Genomic DNA, 12,837 nt, shown 5'->3' with positions numbered 1-12,837 from the left:
GTTCATCACCCATGGAGGCAAGTACAGCAGGGACTGGTGGGGTGTAGAGTGTTGATTCACCTTCTCATTTTTTCTGAAAAGGTAATCTTACACTTTAACCTCTTGGTGCCAGCCGAACGCAAATGTGCAGCCTCCTGGCGTCTGGGCCTAGACACTGAGCGGCCGTACATTTGTGTTGTATTAGAAAAAACGTATGTGCTGAGGGCACCCTGCACGCTCCCAGCACACACGTTCAGTACTCATGGAAAGGTCCCAATCTCCTCTTTTGATCAGGATCTTTTCCGATCATGTGACCGACGTGACAGCGAATCACGGCGGTCACGTGACCCTAAAACCCCGCCCCGGCTTTTGGAACCCTTAAAGGGCCGGGAGCTGCCGGCACCAAGGGGTTAAATCGGAGTTCCACTCACACTGTAAAAAAATAAAAGCAGCTACAAAAACTGTAGCTGCTGACTTTTAAAAAACAGCCACTTACCTGTCCCATGGTGTCCCCCCCGCAGCCCGTTTCACTGGCCGTCCTGTATTCCAGGAGGCCGGCATCTTCAGTGTGGGCACCCGGCTGTGATAGCTTGTGGCTTCACAGCTGGGTACCCACTGTGCATGCGCGAGTAGCGCTGCGCTTCATGAATGGTCCTGTAGTCTTCTGGGACCTGTCACCTGTCAAACAAAACTACAGGGAGGGAGGACACCTTCCACTTCCGATCGCCCAGACAATCGGACTGGAAGTGGTACCCATTCCCCCCGCTCCCCAAAGGTGTCAATCCTTAGTGGGGAGCGGGGGAGCAGTCCTTAAAGCGGAACTTCTCTTTTGGGTGGAGTTCCACTTTAAGCCCTGATAAAGCGGGGAATGTATTGGCCCTTGAAACTTTTTGACCGTTTTCAATGATCGTAAATAAAAAGCATCCATTTGGTTTGGCACTCTTTTCCGTTTCTCGATATGCTGAGCTGCTTGTGGGCACCCACCATGGGGAGCCTCGCTTTATACAAGTGGTCATGCCAGTTATGCGTCATAAAGTGCCTCTTGAATACATCTTTTTGGAATTTACTTAATAAATAGCAAGCATGGGAAATGTTTGGTGGGATAAAAAAACCTGTTTGTATTGTCAACAACAAGACTGCAATAAACTATAATTGAAGTTTTTATTTATGGCGTTTGATCCCAGACACACAATCCTATCCACAATGGTGTATGCGTTCCTTACATTATAAAGAGATCTCCTTTCACTCAGGGCAGGGCAGTGACACCACGGAAAACTTTCACCTTGTTCAATTAAGCTTTGACAATAAAACCTGGAAGCTGATTGGTTCCTATGCAGAGCTGCACCAGATTTTGCACTCTCCAGTTTTAGTAAATCTCCCCCATTGCGTCAATTCACTCAAAGCTCGACTCCAAGCAAAACTTTATTTTTATTCTCGAACAGCCTGCTCTAGCACTTTGCTAGTTACTAAAGACACAGACACAGCTTCATGCACAGCTCTTCTGTGACATCACAAGGACTGTGAGAACAGGAACTTGGATTTTGCAGGCATTAAAATATGACATCACTTCCCTGCTTTACAGTGTTTTGAATTTGGCGGAAAAGAAAAAAATGGAGAATTTTAAGTATAACTCCAGCCAAAACCTTTTGTTTTAGTTCTTGAAAGAATGGGAGCGGATACAACCTCTGTCAGCTTTAGGCTCCATGTACACTGCGGCTGATAAACGCACGTTTAGGAGCTGTTCAGCGTTTTTTTCAGCAGCCCCTGAACTCTCCCTAATGTTTCCTCTGTGTCCATGTACACATCTTCGTTTACAGTCGTTTACAGACAGTTGAGTTTACAGTCGTTTTTTTGAACGCACCAAACTGTATTATTATTATACAGGATTTATATAGCGCCAACAGTTTGCTCAGCGCTGTACAATATAACTTGCGTTCAGTAGATTTTATCAGCGTTTCAAACGCTTGTAAACGCGGCTAACCGCATTTATAAGCGTTTGTGTTTGAAATTTTTTTTTAACTCTTCCATTTCCAGATGCTGTCCGGAGCCTTTTTTCATCATGAAAAATGCATGCAAAGCGTTTTCCCGGTACTCAAATGGACCCGGTACACCATACTTTGAGGTTTCGCATGAAAGAAAATATGTTAGACACTGCTGCAATAATTTCTGCACAGAAATGAGCCGGAACATCCAAACACCACAAAAAAAACCCCCGCTAATCTCAACACATACTGCTCTCTCTGCTTCTGCTCTCTCTATTTCTCTCAAAAGGTCTGAAATAGTTAATTTTTTACTGTTTTTCAGTGCATTCTGGGCATTTGGGAAGGTCTCCTGAGCTTATCTTTAAAAAACGCTTCTAAACGCAAACATTCATAAACGCGGTATGCAAACACACCTAAACAGACGTTTTTTAACCTACGTTTTCCAGCAGTCAGTTTCCATCGTTCAGAAGTGTCCCGTGTACATGGAGCCTTACTGCTTTATATGTTGGGGAGATTTCTTCCCACTTCCTGTTTCAGTGACAAATGTCATTGGGGCAGGAAGTAAAAAATATCTTAATATGGACAGAGCAGCAAAAACACTTTTTTTTTTAGTAGTTTGGGGAAGGCTAGAACCTCTCTCAACTTTTAATAAAGTCTTTTCCCCCTTGGGAGACTTAACCCCACTACTTCTCCTGGTAACCATGCTATCACAGGACAGCAGTAGGGGTAAATCTCCCAAGTAAGTACACAGGGAGCAATAAAATTCTGACAAAGATACGAACAGTTCTCTACCCTATCCTAAAGGAAAAAAAAGCTGTGAGTGGAGTTGCACTTTAAATGCAGTATGATAGGGAGGGCGGGATTACTGGGGCAGCCAGTCTTTAGGGCTGGAGAGGCGTGTCCTTCTCAAGGGGTGGATGTGCTCCTGGCGGACGTACGGTCTGGACAGGATGTCTTGCAACTTCTGTTGGTATGATTTCTCCACCAGTAATCCAGATTCATACTCTCGACGCTCCTCCTCCTTTTCCGCCTCCCGCAACTGTTGCTGGTATGCCACCTGAGAGAGAAGCTGGTGCTGGTACTGCTGGGCTGTCTTCACCGTCCTATAGGTACAGTCATCAAAACAATATTACTTTAACCACTTCCAGTCCAGACACTTTCACCCCCTTCCTGTCCAGGGCAATTTCCAGCTTTCAGCGCTATCACACTTTGAATGACAATTGCGCGGTCATGCAACACTGTACCCATATGAATTTTTTAGCATTTGTTTTGAGACAGATAAAACTTTATTTTGGTGGTATTTATTCACCAATGGGATTTTAATTTGTTTGCTATATAAATGAAAAAGTCCAAAAATTTAAAATAAAAGTGTTTTTCTTTTGCAAATAAATAATATTTCTTCATAAATCTTGGTCAAAATGTATTCGTCTATCTTTTTAGTTAAAAAAAATAGTTTAAAACAAAAAATTTGAATTTTTCAAATTTTTTTTTCATTTTAATTTTATTTTTTATATTATTATTTATGCTTTTTTTTTTTTTTTACAAACTGTCACCCTAGCAGTACAGTGTCACCATAGTACTTGTGATTAAGATTGTTTTTTCTTTTTTTACACTGATTGCTCTTACACCCATAAAGGCTGTAAAAGCAATCATTTCTCCTCTCCGGCTGCATTCCTGCAGCCATTGAGAAATACTGTGTGAGCTGTGATTGGTCACAGCTTGTCACATGGTACAAGGCCAGGGGCGGACTGACAACTCATGGGGCCCCCGGGCAATAGGGGATCATGGGGCCCCTGTGTCCTCGCCCACACTCAAACAACACCCAAAAAAGCCTATGAAAAGGTACCAGGGGCATCTCATGGGGCCCCCTACTGACCCCGGGCCCTCGGGCAGTGCCCGAGTTCCCAAATGGTCAGTCCGCCCCTGTACAAGGCTGTTGTGAATTGCCTTGTACCATGTGATCTCTGTGATCATTCAAATTTCACTAGTAGTAAGTAATGATGTCAGGAAGTGAGATCTTGTTTACTACAATTCATGTGATCACTGATTGGCCAAACAGTGATCACATGAATCAGGACCTCACACAGAGGTCCCGTACAGCGATCTGTGTTCCGCTGTATCTGGTGGACACAGTGGCCACAGATTGCGGCGCTGCGCGCTCCCAGGAGTCGCGCACAGGCAATGGATGTGGGGGGGGGGGACATTTAGAAATGTCCTCCTGCATCGGCAGCACTCCCGTCCGTCCGTTTATAGACATGGTCCGGACGGGAAGAGGTTAAGCAAGATACATTGAGTTCCTGCTGCCAAAACTGACATGAATAATGATACCCATATAGGTTCCGCCTGTAGATTTTCACTTGTTTTTGAGGACACGCTCCTCCCAAGGGCAGAGTTCCTCCGAAGGGCAGAGCTCAAACCAATGTACTAAGGGGCATGGAGGACCTCAGCTATGAGGGATGGTTATCTTAACTGATTTTTTTCGTTCTTGAACAAAGGTGACTTGTGGAGGATCTGGTCACTGCTTTGCATTACGCTGTGTTTCTTTGGACTCCACAGGGTTGATTTACTAAAACCGGAGAGTGCAAAATCTGGTACAGCTGTGCATGGGAGCCAATCAGCTTCTAACTTCAGCTTGTTCAGTCAAACTTTGACAATAAAACCTGAAAGCTGATTGGTTTCTATGCAGAGCGGCACCAGATTTTGCACTCTCCAGTTTTAGTAAATCAACCCCAACGTTTCCTACTACGATGTGTTTAACCCCTTAACGCCAACGTAACACAACTATGCGGCCTCACAGAACTGGGCTTTTTTCCGTGGGTCCGTATATTTGCGTACCTGTCTTTCTGCTGGGGGCGAACCACACGGCGTGCTCTCAGCACAAAGACCGCGGTGTCACTGAGAGCTTCGGGTCCCATTGTAACGATCGGGACTCCCAATTCCGGGTCACGTGATCGCTGTGATAGGGTCACATAGGGTCCTCATAGGGTCACAGTGATCAGTCACTGTATAACCCGGCCCCCTTGTTTTTTTTTCTCTCTATGAACAGAGGAGAGCGATACATTGTATATTTCTAACTCTTAGCATAGAGGGAAAAAAATGCTTGTAAAAAAAAAAAGATAAATAAACATTAAAAAAAGAAAAGAAAAAATAAAGAAAAAATACCTAGATCAAGGTTTTATTTAGGTATTTTTGATCTAGGTTTGATCTAGTTCAGTACCAAGGTAAGTGTTTGGGTCAAGGTCAGGGTCACATGTCAAGGTCAAAAAGTCAGGGTCAAAGGTCAGCATTAAAAAAAAAATTGGTGTCAGTGTGTTTTAGGTAAAAAAAGACAAAAACAAAATGCACACGATTGTTTCTGGTCTGTACTCCGGGTACAAACAACAAATAACATACATATATGGTATCGCTGCGATTATCAAGAGCTGGAGAATTTATTTTGGGCTGTTCTTTGGTGGTAGGTTATGGTAGTAACAAGAAACACACAGCTAATTAAAAAAATTTTTTTTTTTTTTAAACTATTTTGGGTCAGATTTCCTTTGATAATAAAAAAAAAAATCAGGAGATATCCATTAACATTTACCACCAAATGAAAGCCCAATTTGTCCTGAAAAAAACGCGGTATAATCCACCTGGATGTAAAAAGTAGTTGTGATGATATGTGCGGTTTTACTAACACATATCAATGTTGCAAAATTGTGCTTAGGCATTTAGATTTGTTTTACCCTTAGGCATGAAGGGGTTAAGGAGGGGTAGTAAGATGTCCACGATGATGCAAGAATGGTCAAGCAACATTATAACTTGGAAGTTCTGAAAAGGTTACGAAAATCTGTTTAGAGGAAAAGATAAGAACTCTGACTTGACAAGTGGATTCACCACCACGACAATGCTCCTGCACATGATGCATTAAGTGCTCATGAATCCTTTACCCTTAGGCGTGAAGGGGTTAAACTGCAGGCAAAGTAGGACAAACACAGCCTATACTTGTCAAATGCTGCCTTTTGAATGCAAGCGTTTGAATGAAAAATGCTGCGATTGGCTAGGACATCTGTTGACATGACCCCTAAATAAATATACAAATATATCCACATCCATGCAATGATCTGCTTGAATTGGTTGGCAATGTTTGTGGCTCTACCTGGTATTCCTCTCCATCTCCAGCTGCCTGTGTTCTGCCACAGCTTTTTCCAAAAGTTCCTTATCCTGGGCCAGCTCTTCCTGTTCTCTGGCATTCCTTTCCACTAGAAAAACAAAAAGAGGAGAAGTGATGAGTGACCTGCACTGAGCTCCAGGAGCAGAACCAACGCTGGACTGTCATCAGCCAGAGAATGACCCAACCATCCCTGGGACTGAGGAAGGACTGGATCCCACAGCAGGCACTTCTGTCCCCTGAGGGCTCAGCTGTCACCACTCTTCATCTGCCCTGACACCCTTCGTGTGATTCCAGAGCAGGGGCGGACCATTTGGAAACTCGGCACTGCCCGAGGGCCCGGGGTCAGTAGGGGCCCCATGAGATGCCCCTGGTCCTTTTTTCATAGGCTTTTTTGAGTTTGGGCAAGGACACAGGGGCCCCATGATCCCCTATTGCCCGGGGGCCCCATGCGTTGTCAGTCCGCCCCTGTTCCAGATTGTTTACCTGAATGCATTCCCTGCACAGAGGTAACAAATGTCCGGGGCTGAGACTGCGAATCAACTCATCAATTATCATCGATCATAGAAATAGTTGTTAACTTTTTTCATAATCAATTAGTTGTCCTGAATACAGACTTCATTATTTGTTTACATATCAGAAAATACAGTGCAGCACACAGACAGCTCAGTACACCATCCATACATGTCAGTATACACAGTGCAGCACACAGACAGCTCAGTACACCATCCATACATGTCAGTATACACAGTGCAGCACACAGACAGCTCAGTACACCATCCATACATGTCAGTATACACAGTGCAGCACACAGACAGCTCAGTACACCATCCATACATGTCAGTATACACAGTGCAGCACACAGACAGCTCAGTACACCATCCATACATGTCTGTATACACAGTGCAGCACACAGACAGCTCAGTACACCATCCATACATGTCTGTATACACAGTGCAGCACACAGACAGCTCAGTACACCTTCCATACATGTCTGTATACACAGTGCAGCACACAGACAGCTCAGTACACCATCCACACATGTCTGTATACACAGTGCAGCACACAGACAGCTCAGTACACCATCCATACATGTCTGTATACACAGTGCAGCACACACGCAGCTCAGTACACCGTCCATACATGTCTGTATACACAGTGCAGCACACACGCAGCTCAGTACACCGTCCATACATGTCAGTATACACAGTGCAGCACACATGCAGCTCAGTACACCGTCCATACATGTCAGTATACACAGTGCAGCACACATGCAGCTCAGCACACCGTCCATACATGTCAGTATACACAGTGCAGCACACATGCAGCTCAGTACACCGTCCATACATGTCTGTATACACAGTGCAGCACACATGCAGCTCAGTACACCGTCCATACATGTCTATATACACAGTGCAGCACACAGACAGCTCAGTACACCGTCCATACATGTCAGTATACACAGTGCAGCACACATGCAGCTCAGTACACCGTCCATACATGACTGTATACACAGTGCAGCACACATGCAGCTCAGCACACTGTTCATACATGTCAGTATACACAGTGCAGCACACACGCAGCTCAGTACACCGTCCATACATGTCAGTATACACAGTGCAGCACACACGCAGCTCAGTACACCATCCATACATGTCTGTATACACAGTGCAGCACACACGCAGCTCAGTACACTGTCCATACATGTCTGTATACACAGTGCAGCACACAGACAGCTCAGTACACCGTCCATACATGTCTGTATACACAGTGCAGCACACACGCAGCTCAGTACATCATCCATACATGTCAGTATACACAGTGCAGCACACACACAGCTCAGTACACCGTCCATACAAGTCAGTAAGTGCCTGAGAGCTTGTGAATGTGAATGTGTGAGGAGCAATGCCTCATGGGACATATATCATTTTTTTTAACATTATATACATTAAGGTAAAACATTTTCTGTGCCCCCCACCCTCAGCCCCCCTCTATACTTACCCGATCCCGATCAAGCGCTGTACATGAGAGCAGCAGCACTGCTCTCTCTCTACCTCCTCACAAGACTCAGGGGCAGCAGTGGCAGCCATTGGCACCTGCCGATGACAACCACAGCCTGTGAGGAGGGGGCAGGGGACGGAGCCGAGAGGCACTGTGTGCATCAACAGAAGCACACAGTACGGCTAGGGATTGAGCCAGAGGCGCCAGCGGGGACCCCAGAAGTGGAGGATAGGGGCTGTTGTGCACAAAACCATTACACAGAGCAGGTAACAGGGGCATACCTACAGGGGTTGCAGGTGCCACAACTGTGACTTGGCCCCATGCTGCAGGGGGCCCTGTATGTCTGCAGGAGGGAGAGGTGGAGAAGCCGGCATTCAGTGGCTGCAGGAGGAATATGAAGAGATAGGTTTCTCTATATGCAGTCACCGCCGTTGCTCCTCCTATACAGCTTTTTTCCTGCTGTCCCCCTGAGCTCTCTGCCCCCCAGTGCTCTTTTCTGCTCCCCCCCCCCTTCCTGAGCTCTCTGCCCCCCAGTGCTCTTTTCTGCTCTCCCCTCCCTCCCTCCCTGAGCTCTCTGCCCCCCAGTGCTCTTTTCTGCTCTCCCCTCCCTGAGCTCTCTGCCCCCCAGTGCTCTTTTCTGCTCTCCCCTCCCTCCCTGAGCTCTCTGCCCTCCAGTGCTATTTTCTGCTCTCTCCCCTGAGCTCTCCGTCCCCAAGTGCTCTTTTCTGCTCTCCCCCCCCCCCTCCCTGAGCTCTCTGGCCCCCATGCTCTCTCCTGCCCCTCCCTCCCATGCTCTCTATCCCCCCCCCCCCCCCGAGCTCTCCGAACCCTGTGCTCTTTCCTGGAACCCGTCCCTCCCCATGTTCTTTCCTGCTCATACCCCCAAGCTCTCCAACCCCCTGAGCTCTCCGCCCCTCATGCCCTTTCCTGCTCCCCCCCCCCCCGTGCTATCCGGCCCTGTGCTCTTTTCTGCAAAATACGGGTAAAGACCAATGTGTGTGTGCTGGAGGAGGGATACGGGTAAAGACCAATGTGTGTGTGCTGGAGGAGGGATACGGGTAAAGACCAATGTGTGTGTGCTGGAGGAGGGATACGGGTAAAGCCCAATGTCTGTGTGCTGGAGGAGGGATACGGGTAAAGCCCAATGTCTGTGTGCTGGAGGAGGGATACGGGTAAAGACCAATGTGTGTGTGCTGGAGGAGGGATACGGGTAAAGACCAATGTGTGTGTGCTGGAGGAGGGATACGGGTAAAGACCAATGTCTGTGTGCTGGAGGAGGGATACGGGTAAAAACCAATGTCTGTGTGCTGGAGGAGGGATACGGGTAAAGACCAATGTGTGTGTGCTGGAGGAGGGATACGGGTAAAGACCAATGTCTGTGTGCTGGAGGAGGGATACGGGTAAAGACCAATGTCTGTGTGCTGGAGGAGGGATATGGATAAAGCCCAATGTCTGTGTGCTGGAGGAGGGATATGGATAAAGCCCAATGTCTGTGTGCTGGAGGAAGGATATGGATAAAGACCATTGTGTTGTGCTGGAGTGGAATTTCACTGGGGAAGTACCAATGTGTGTATACAAACGGAGGGTTACAGGGAAAAATCATCAATGTGTGTGTGAGGGGGATTTCACTGTGGGAAAAAACAGTCTGTGTGTTGGAGGTGTCATGTCACTGGAGAAGGACCAGGAAGAGGAAGAACATAGAAATGATATAGTACAGGATATATAAATTAGTCATAAAGTTATTGTCAAGTAAACCAAGACATACTGATATTGCTACATTTGGGCAACTTGGCTTTAATGACGTCCAATCGTGAAAAGGTTAAAAACAGGCAAGCACCTATAAAGACAGACTCTAATCAATGTATTTCCTTACACTTCTCTTGGATCTGGAGTCTTCGGGTGTCCATGACATCCTTCATCAGCCGATTCCTGGCCTCCTTCTCCAGCCGCAGCTGCTCTGCCCTCTTAGCCCAGGATTTCTCTAGCTCAGCCTCAATCAGCTTGTCCATCTCCCTCTCTTGTCTCTTCTCCTCCTCCAGCTGTTGGGCCAAGTACTGTCTGTAGATCTGCTGCTCTTTCTGCAGCTCCATCTAAATATGAAAAAAAAGTCACTTATTACAGTACTCTGGCAGGCAATGAGCAGGCAAAAAATATCAGGTAAGATTAAGCAGAAGGAAGTGTAGACATCTTCCTGGCTTTGCTGTCTGTGTAGTATAAATCACAGGACTGGCTAAACAGAATAAATGTTCAGATGAATCAGAAATGCATGCCTCACAGATTTTCAGATTTGGCCAGCGCTTCTTCAGTATAAGAGTGTAAAGCAATCCTCACCTTCCTCTGGCGCTTCTCTTCTGTATCATCATGAGTGTCTTGCATGATCTGCTCCATGATCTTCATGTCAAGCGCTAGCTCCTCCTGCTGGTCTCGAGCCAATCGCTTCATCTTCAGGCGGATGGAATGATCCAACATGTTCCTGACCTGAGACTGTTTTTGCTGCTTTTCCCGCAAAGCGCGTTCATCCTCCATCTTCATGAGCTTCCTCTGCTCCGCCTGTTACAGGGATATTAGTATAATTGTTAATGTATCTCTTACATTGCTGAGGGAGAACTCCACATAGCACATGTCCCCGGGTGGCCCCGCCCCTTACATATTTAAGATCTGTCAAGCCAGCTCAGAGGCAGAGGACTGGCAGTCATCGCTGGGAACTGAACCTTTTTTTTTTTTCTTGTTTCGGGTCGGCGGTGGACATCATGATTGACGTTGGATCTACTGCGGGGGACATCCTTTTAGTTTTTTCTTTTAATAAAGGACTTGTCAAAGACCGTGTCCTGTCTTTTTTCACATTACACTGTTTGTTTTTTGTGAATGAGTAGCGATACCATGTACCCTGCACTCATTCACATTGGGGGGGCCGGGAGCCCCCTTGTTAAAGGGGACTTCCAGATTCCGATAAGCCCCCTGTCCACAGACCCCCACAACCACCGGCCAGGGTTGTCGGGAAGAGGCCCTTGTCCCCATCAACATGGGGACAAGGTGCTTTGGGGGGGAGCCCCCCCTGCTCCAAAGCACCCCCCCCATTTTGAGGGCATGTGGCTTGGTATGGTTCAGGAGGAGAGGGGGCACTTGCTCGCCCCCCCTTTCCTGACCTGCCGGGCTGCATGCTCAGATAAGGATCTGGAATGGATTTGGGGGGACCCCACGCCATTTTTTTTAAATTTTGGTGTGGGAGTTCCTCTCAAAATTCATACCAGACCCGAAGTGCTTGGTATGGATGAGAGGGGGAACCCCACGCCGTTTGTGAAATTTTTTTTTTAATTGCCGGCAAATTCTTTTACATTCAGTTGTCAGTGGGGAACCCTGCTGACAGCTGAAACATTAACACATGGTTGTCACTACTAAAATACCGCATGACTTAATAAAATAACTCATGCTGTATTTTAGTAGCGTTTACTTATTTCTGACCTCAGGGACGGATTAATTGGTTTTCAATGCATCCTGTGGGAAACAGTGTTTTGGTTTACAAATTTTGCGCTATACGAAAAGTCTTGCAGAATGAATTAAATTCGTAAACAGAGGTATTACTGTACTTACCTATTTTCCATCTGCTCTGGTCTGGTCACATGATCTCTTATGTCAGCCAGTGGTGGCTGCATGGAAGAAGAGAGAGCTCAACAATGGCTGTAATTCCTGGGAACAGAGACATCACCCATAAGGTCTTAGGCCCGTCCGTTGCTGGACCTCCCTCTTCTCCCCTGCAGCCATCTCTGGCTGACACAGGGGAGCAGCATCACGTACTGGACTAGAATGACCTGAAAATAAGTACCGTATTTTTCGCCGTATAAGACGCACTTTTTCTTCCCCAAAACTGGAGGGGAAATGTCAGTGCGTCTTATAAGGCGAATATGGAGCGGCCGGTCCGGTATTTCCACCGCGGCCGTGTCAGAATACCGGGCCGGCCGCTCAGCTCTGCAGCGGGACCTTACCTGTCCCTCTATCCAGTGGCGTGCTGTCTTCCCGGCTTCTGTAGTGTGGGCACTGGGCATGACAGCCGGGTGCCCAGTGCGCATGCGCGAGAAGCGGTGCGCTTTGTGAATGGTAAGGCGGTACCTGGGACACATGACAGATCCCAGAAGCCGCCGGACCAATCACAAAGCGCAATGCGCACTGGGCACCCGGCTGTCATGCCGAGCGCCATTACAGAAGCCGGGAAGACAGCGCGCGGCTGGATCGAGGAACAGGTAAGATCAAAAACTCTGCGGAAGTAAGAGCGGGTACCTGTCAAATTCAGGTACCTGCTCCCCACCTCCCCAAAGGTCAGCAGTCATCTGTACTGTCCGCAGTCTCTGGTCATCCCTGTGCTGTCCGCAGTCTCTGGTCATCCCTGTGCTGTCCGCAGTCTCTGGTCATCCCTGTGCTGTCCGCAGTCTCTGGTCATCTCCTGTACTGTGTCCGCAGTCTCTGGTCATCCCTGTGCTGTCCGCAGTCTCTGGTCATCTCCTCTACTGTGTCTGCAGTCCATTAGTTCAGAATTTTTTTTTCCTGTTTTCTGCCTCTAAAACCTAGGTGCGTCTTATGGTCAGGTGCGTCTTATATGGCGAAAAATACGGTAAATATATGTATATCTCTCATATAAGTTAGTCAGCGTAGGTGTTAGGAAGGGGGAGGGAGCATTTCTAAGACTAATTGAGTTTAGTTAGTAGTCTACTTTAAATATTTTACCTATTAATT

The 12,837-nt window shown here is 47.0% G+C and overlaps 1 protein-coding gene across 1 annotated transcript in view; it reads right to left on the bottom strand.

Moving 5' to 3' along the window:
- Positions 1–1,126: 1,126 nt before the first annotated feature.
- CFAP53 (cilia and flagella associated protein 53) overlaps positions 1,127–12,837 on the bottom strand; it is a 36,562-nt gene continuing 24,851 nt past the window's right edge. The window contains exons 6-9 of the mRNA XM_089681602.1: positions 10,441–10,659; positions 9,983–10,199; positions 6,097–6,199; positions 1,127–3,064 (exon numbers count right to left, since the gene is read on the bottom strand). Coding sequence (XP_089537728.1) covers positions 2,824–3,064; positions 6,097–6,199; positions 9,983–10,199; positions 10,441–10,659 — 780 coding nt within the window. The 3' untranslated portion in view covers positions 1,127–2,823. The remainder of the gene's footprint in view (positions 3,065–6,096; positions 6,200–9,982; positions 10,200–10,440; positions 10,660–12,837) is intronic.

The sequence above is a fragment of the Staurois parvus genome, unplaced genomic scaffold, assembly GCF_062004578.1.
Source record: "Staurois parvus isolate SC_StPar_1 unplaced genomic scaffold, SC_StPar_1.0 ptg000272l, whole genome shotgun sequence".
In the NCBI taxonomy this organism is placed as follows: Eukaryota; Metazoa; Chordata; class Amphibia; order Anura; family Ranidae; genus Staurois; species Staurois parvus.
Note: the sequence above shows the minus strand (reverse complement) of the source record. Positions and strands in the feature narration are given on the sequence as shown.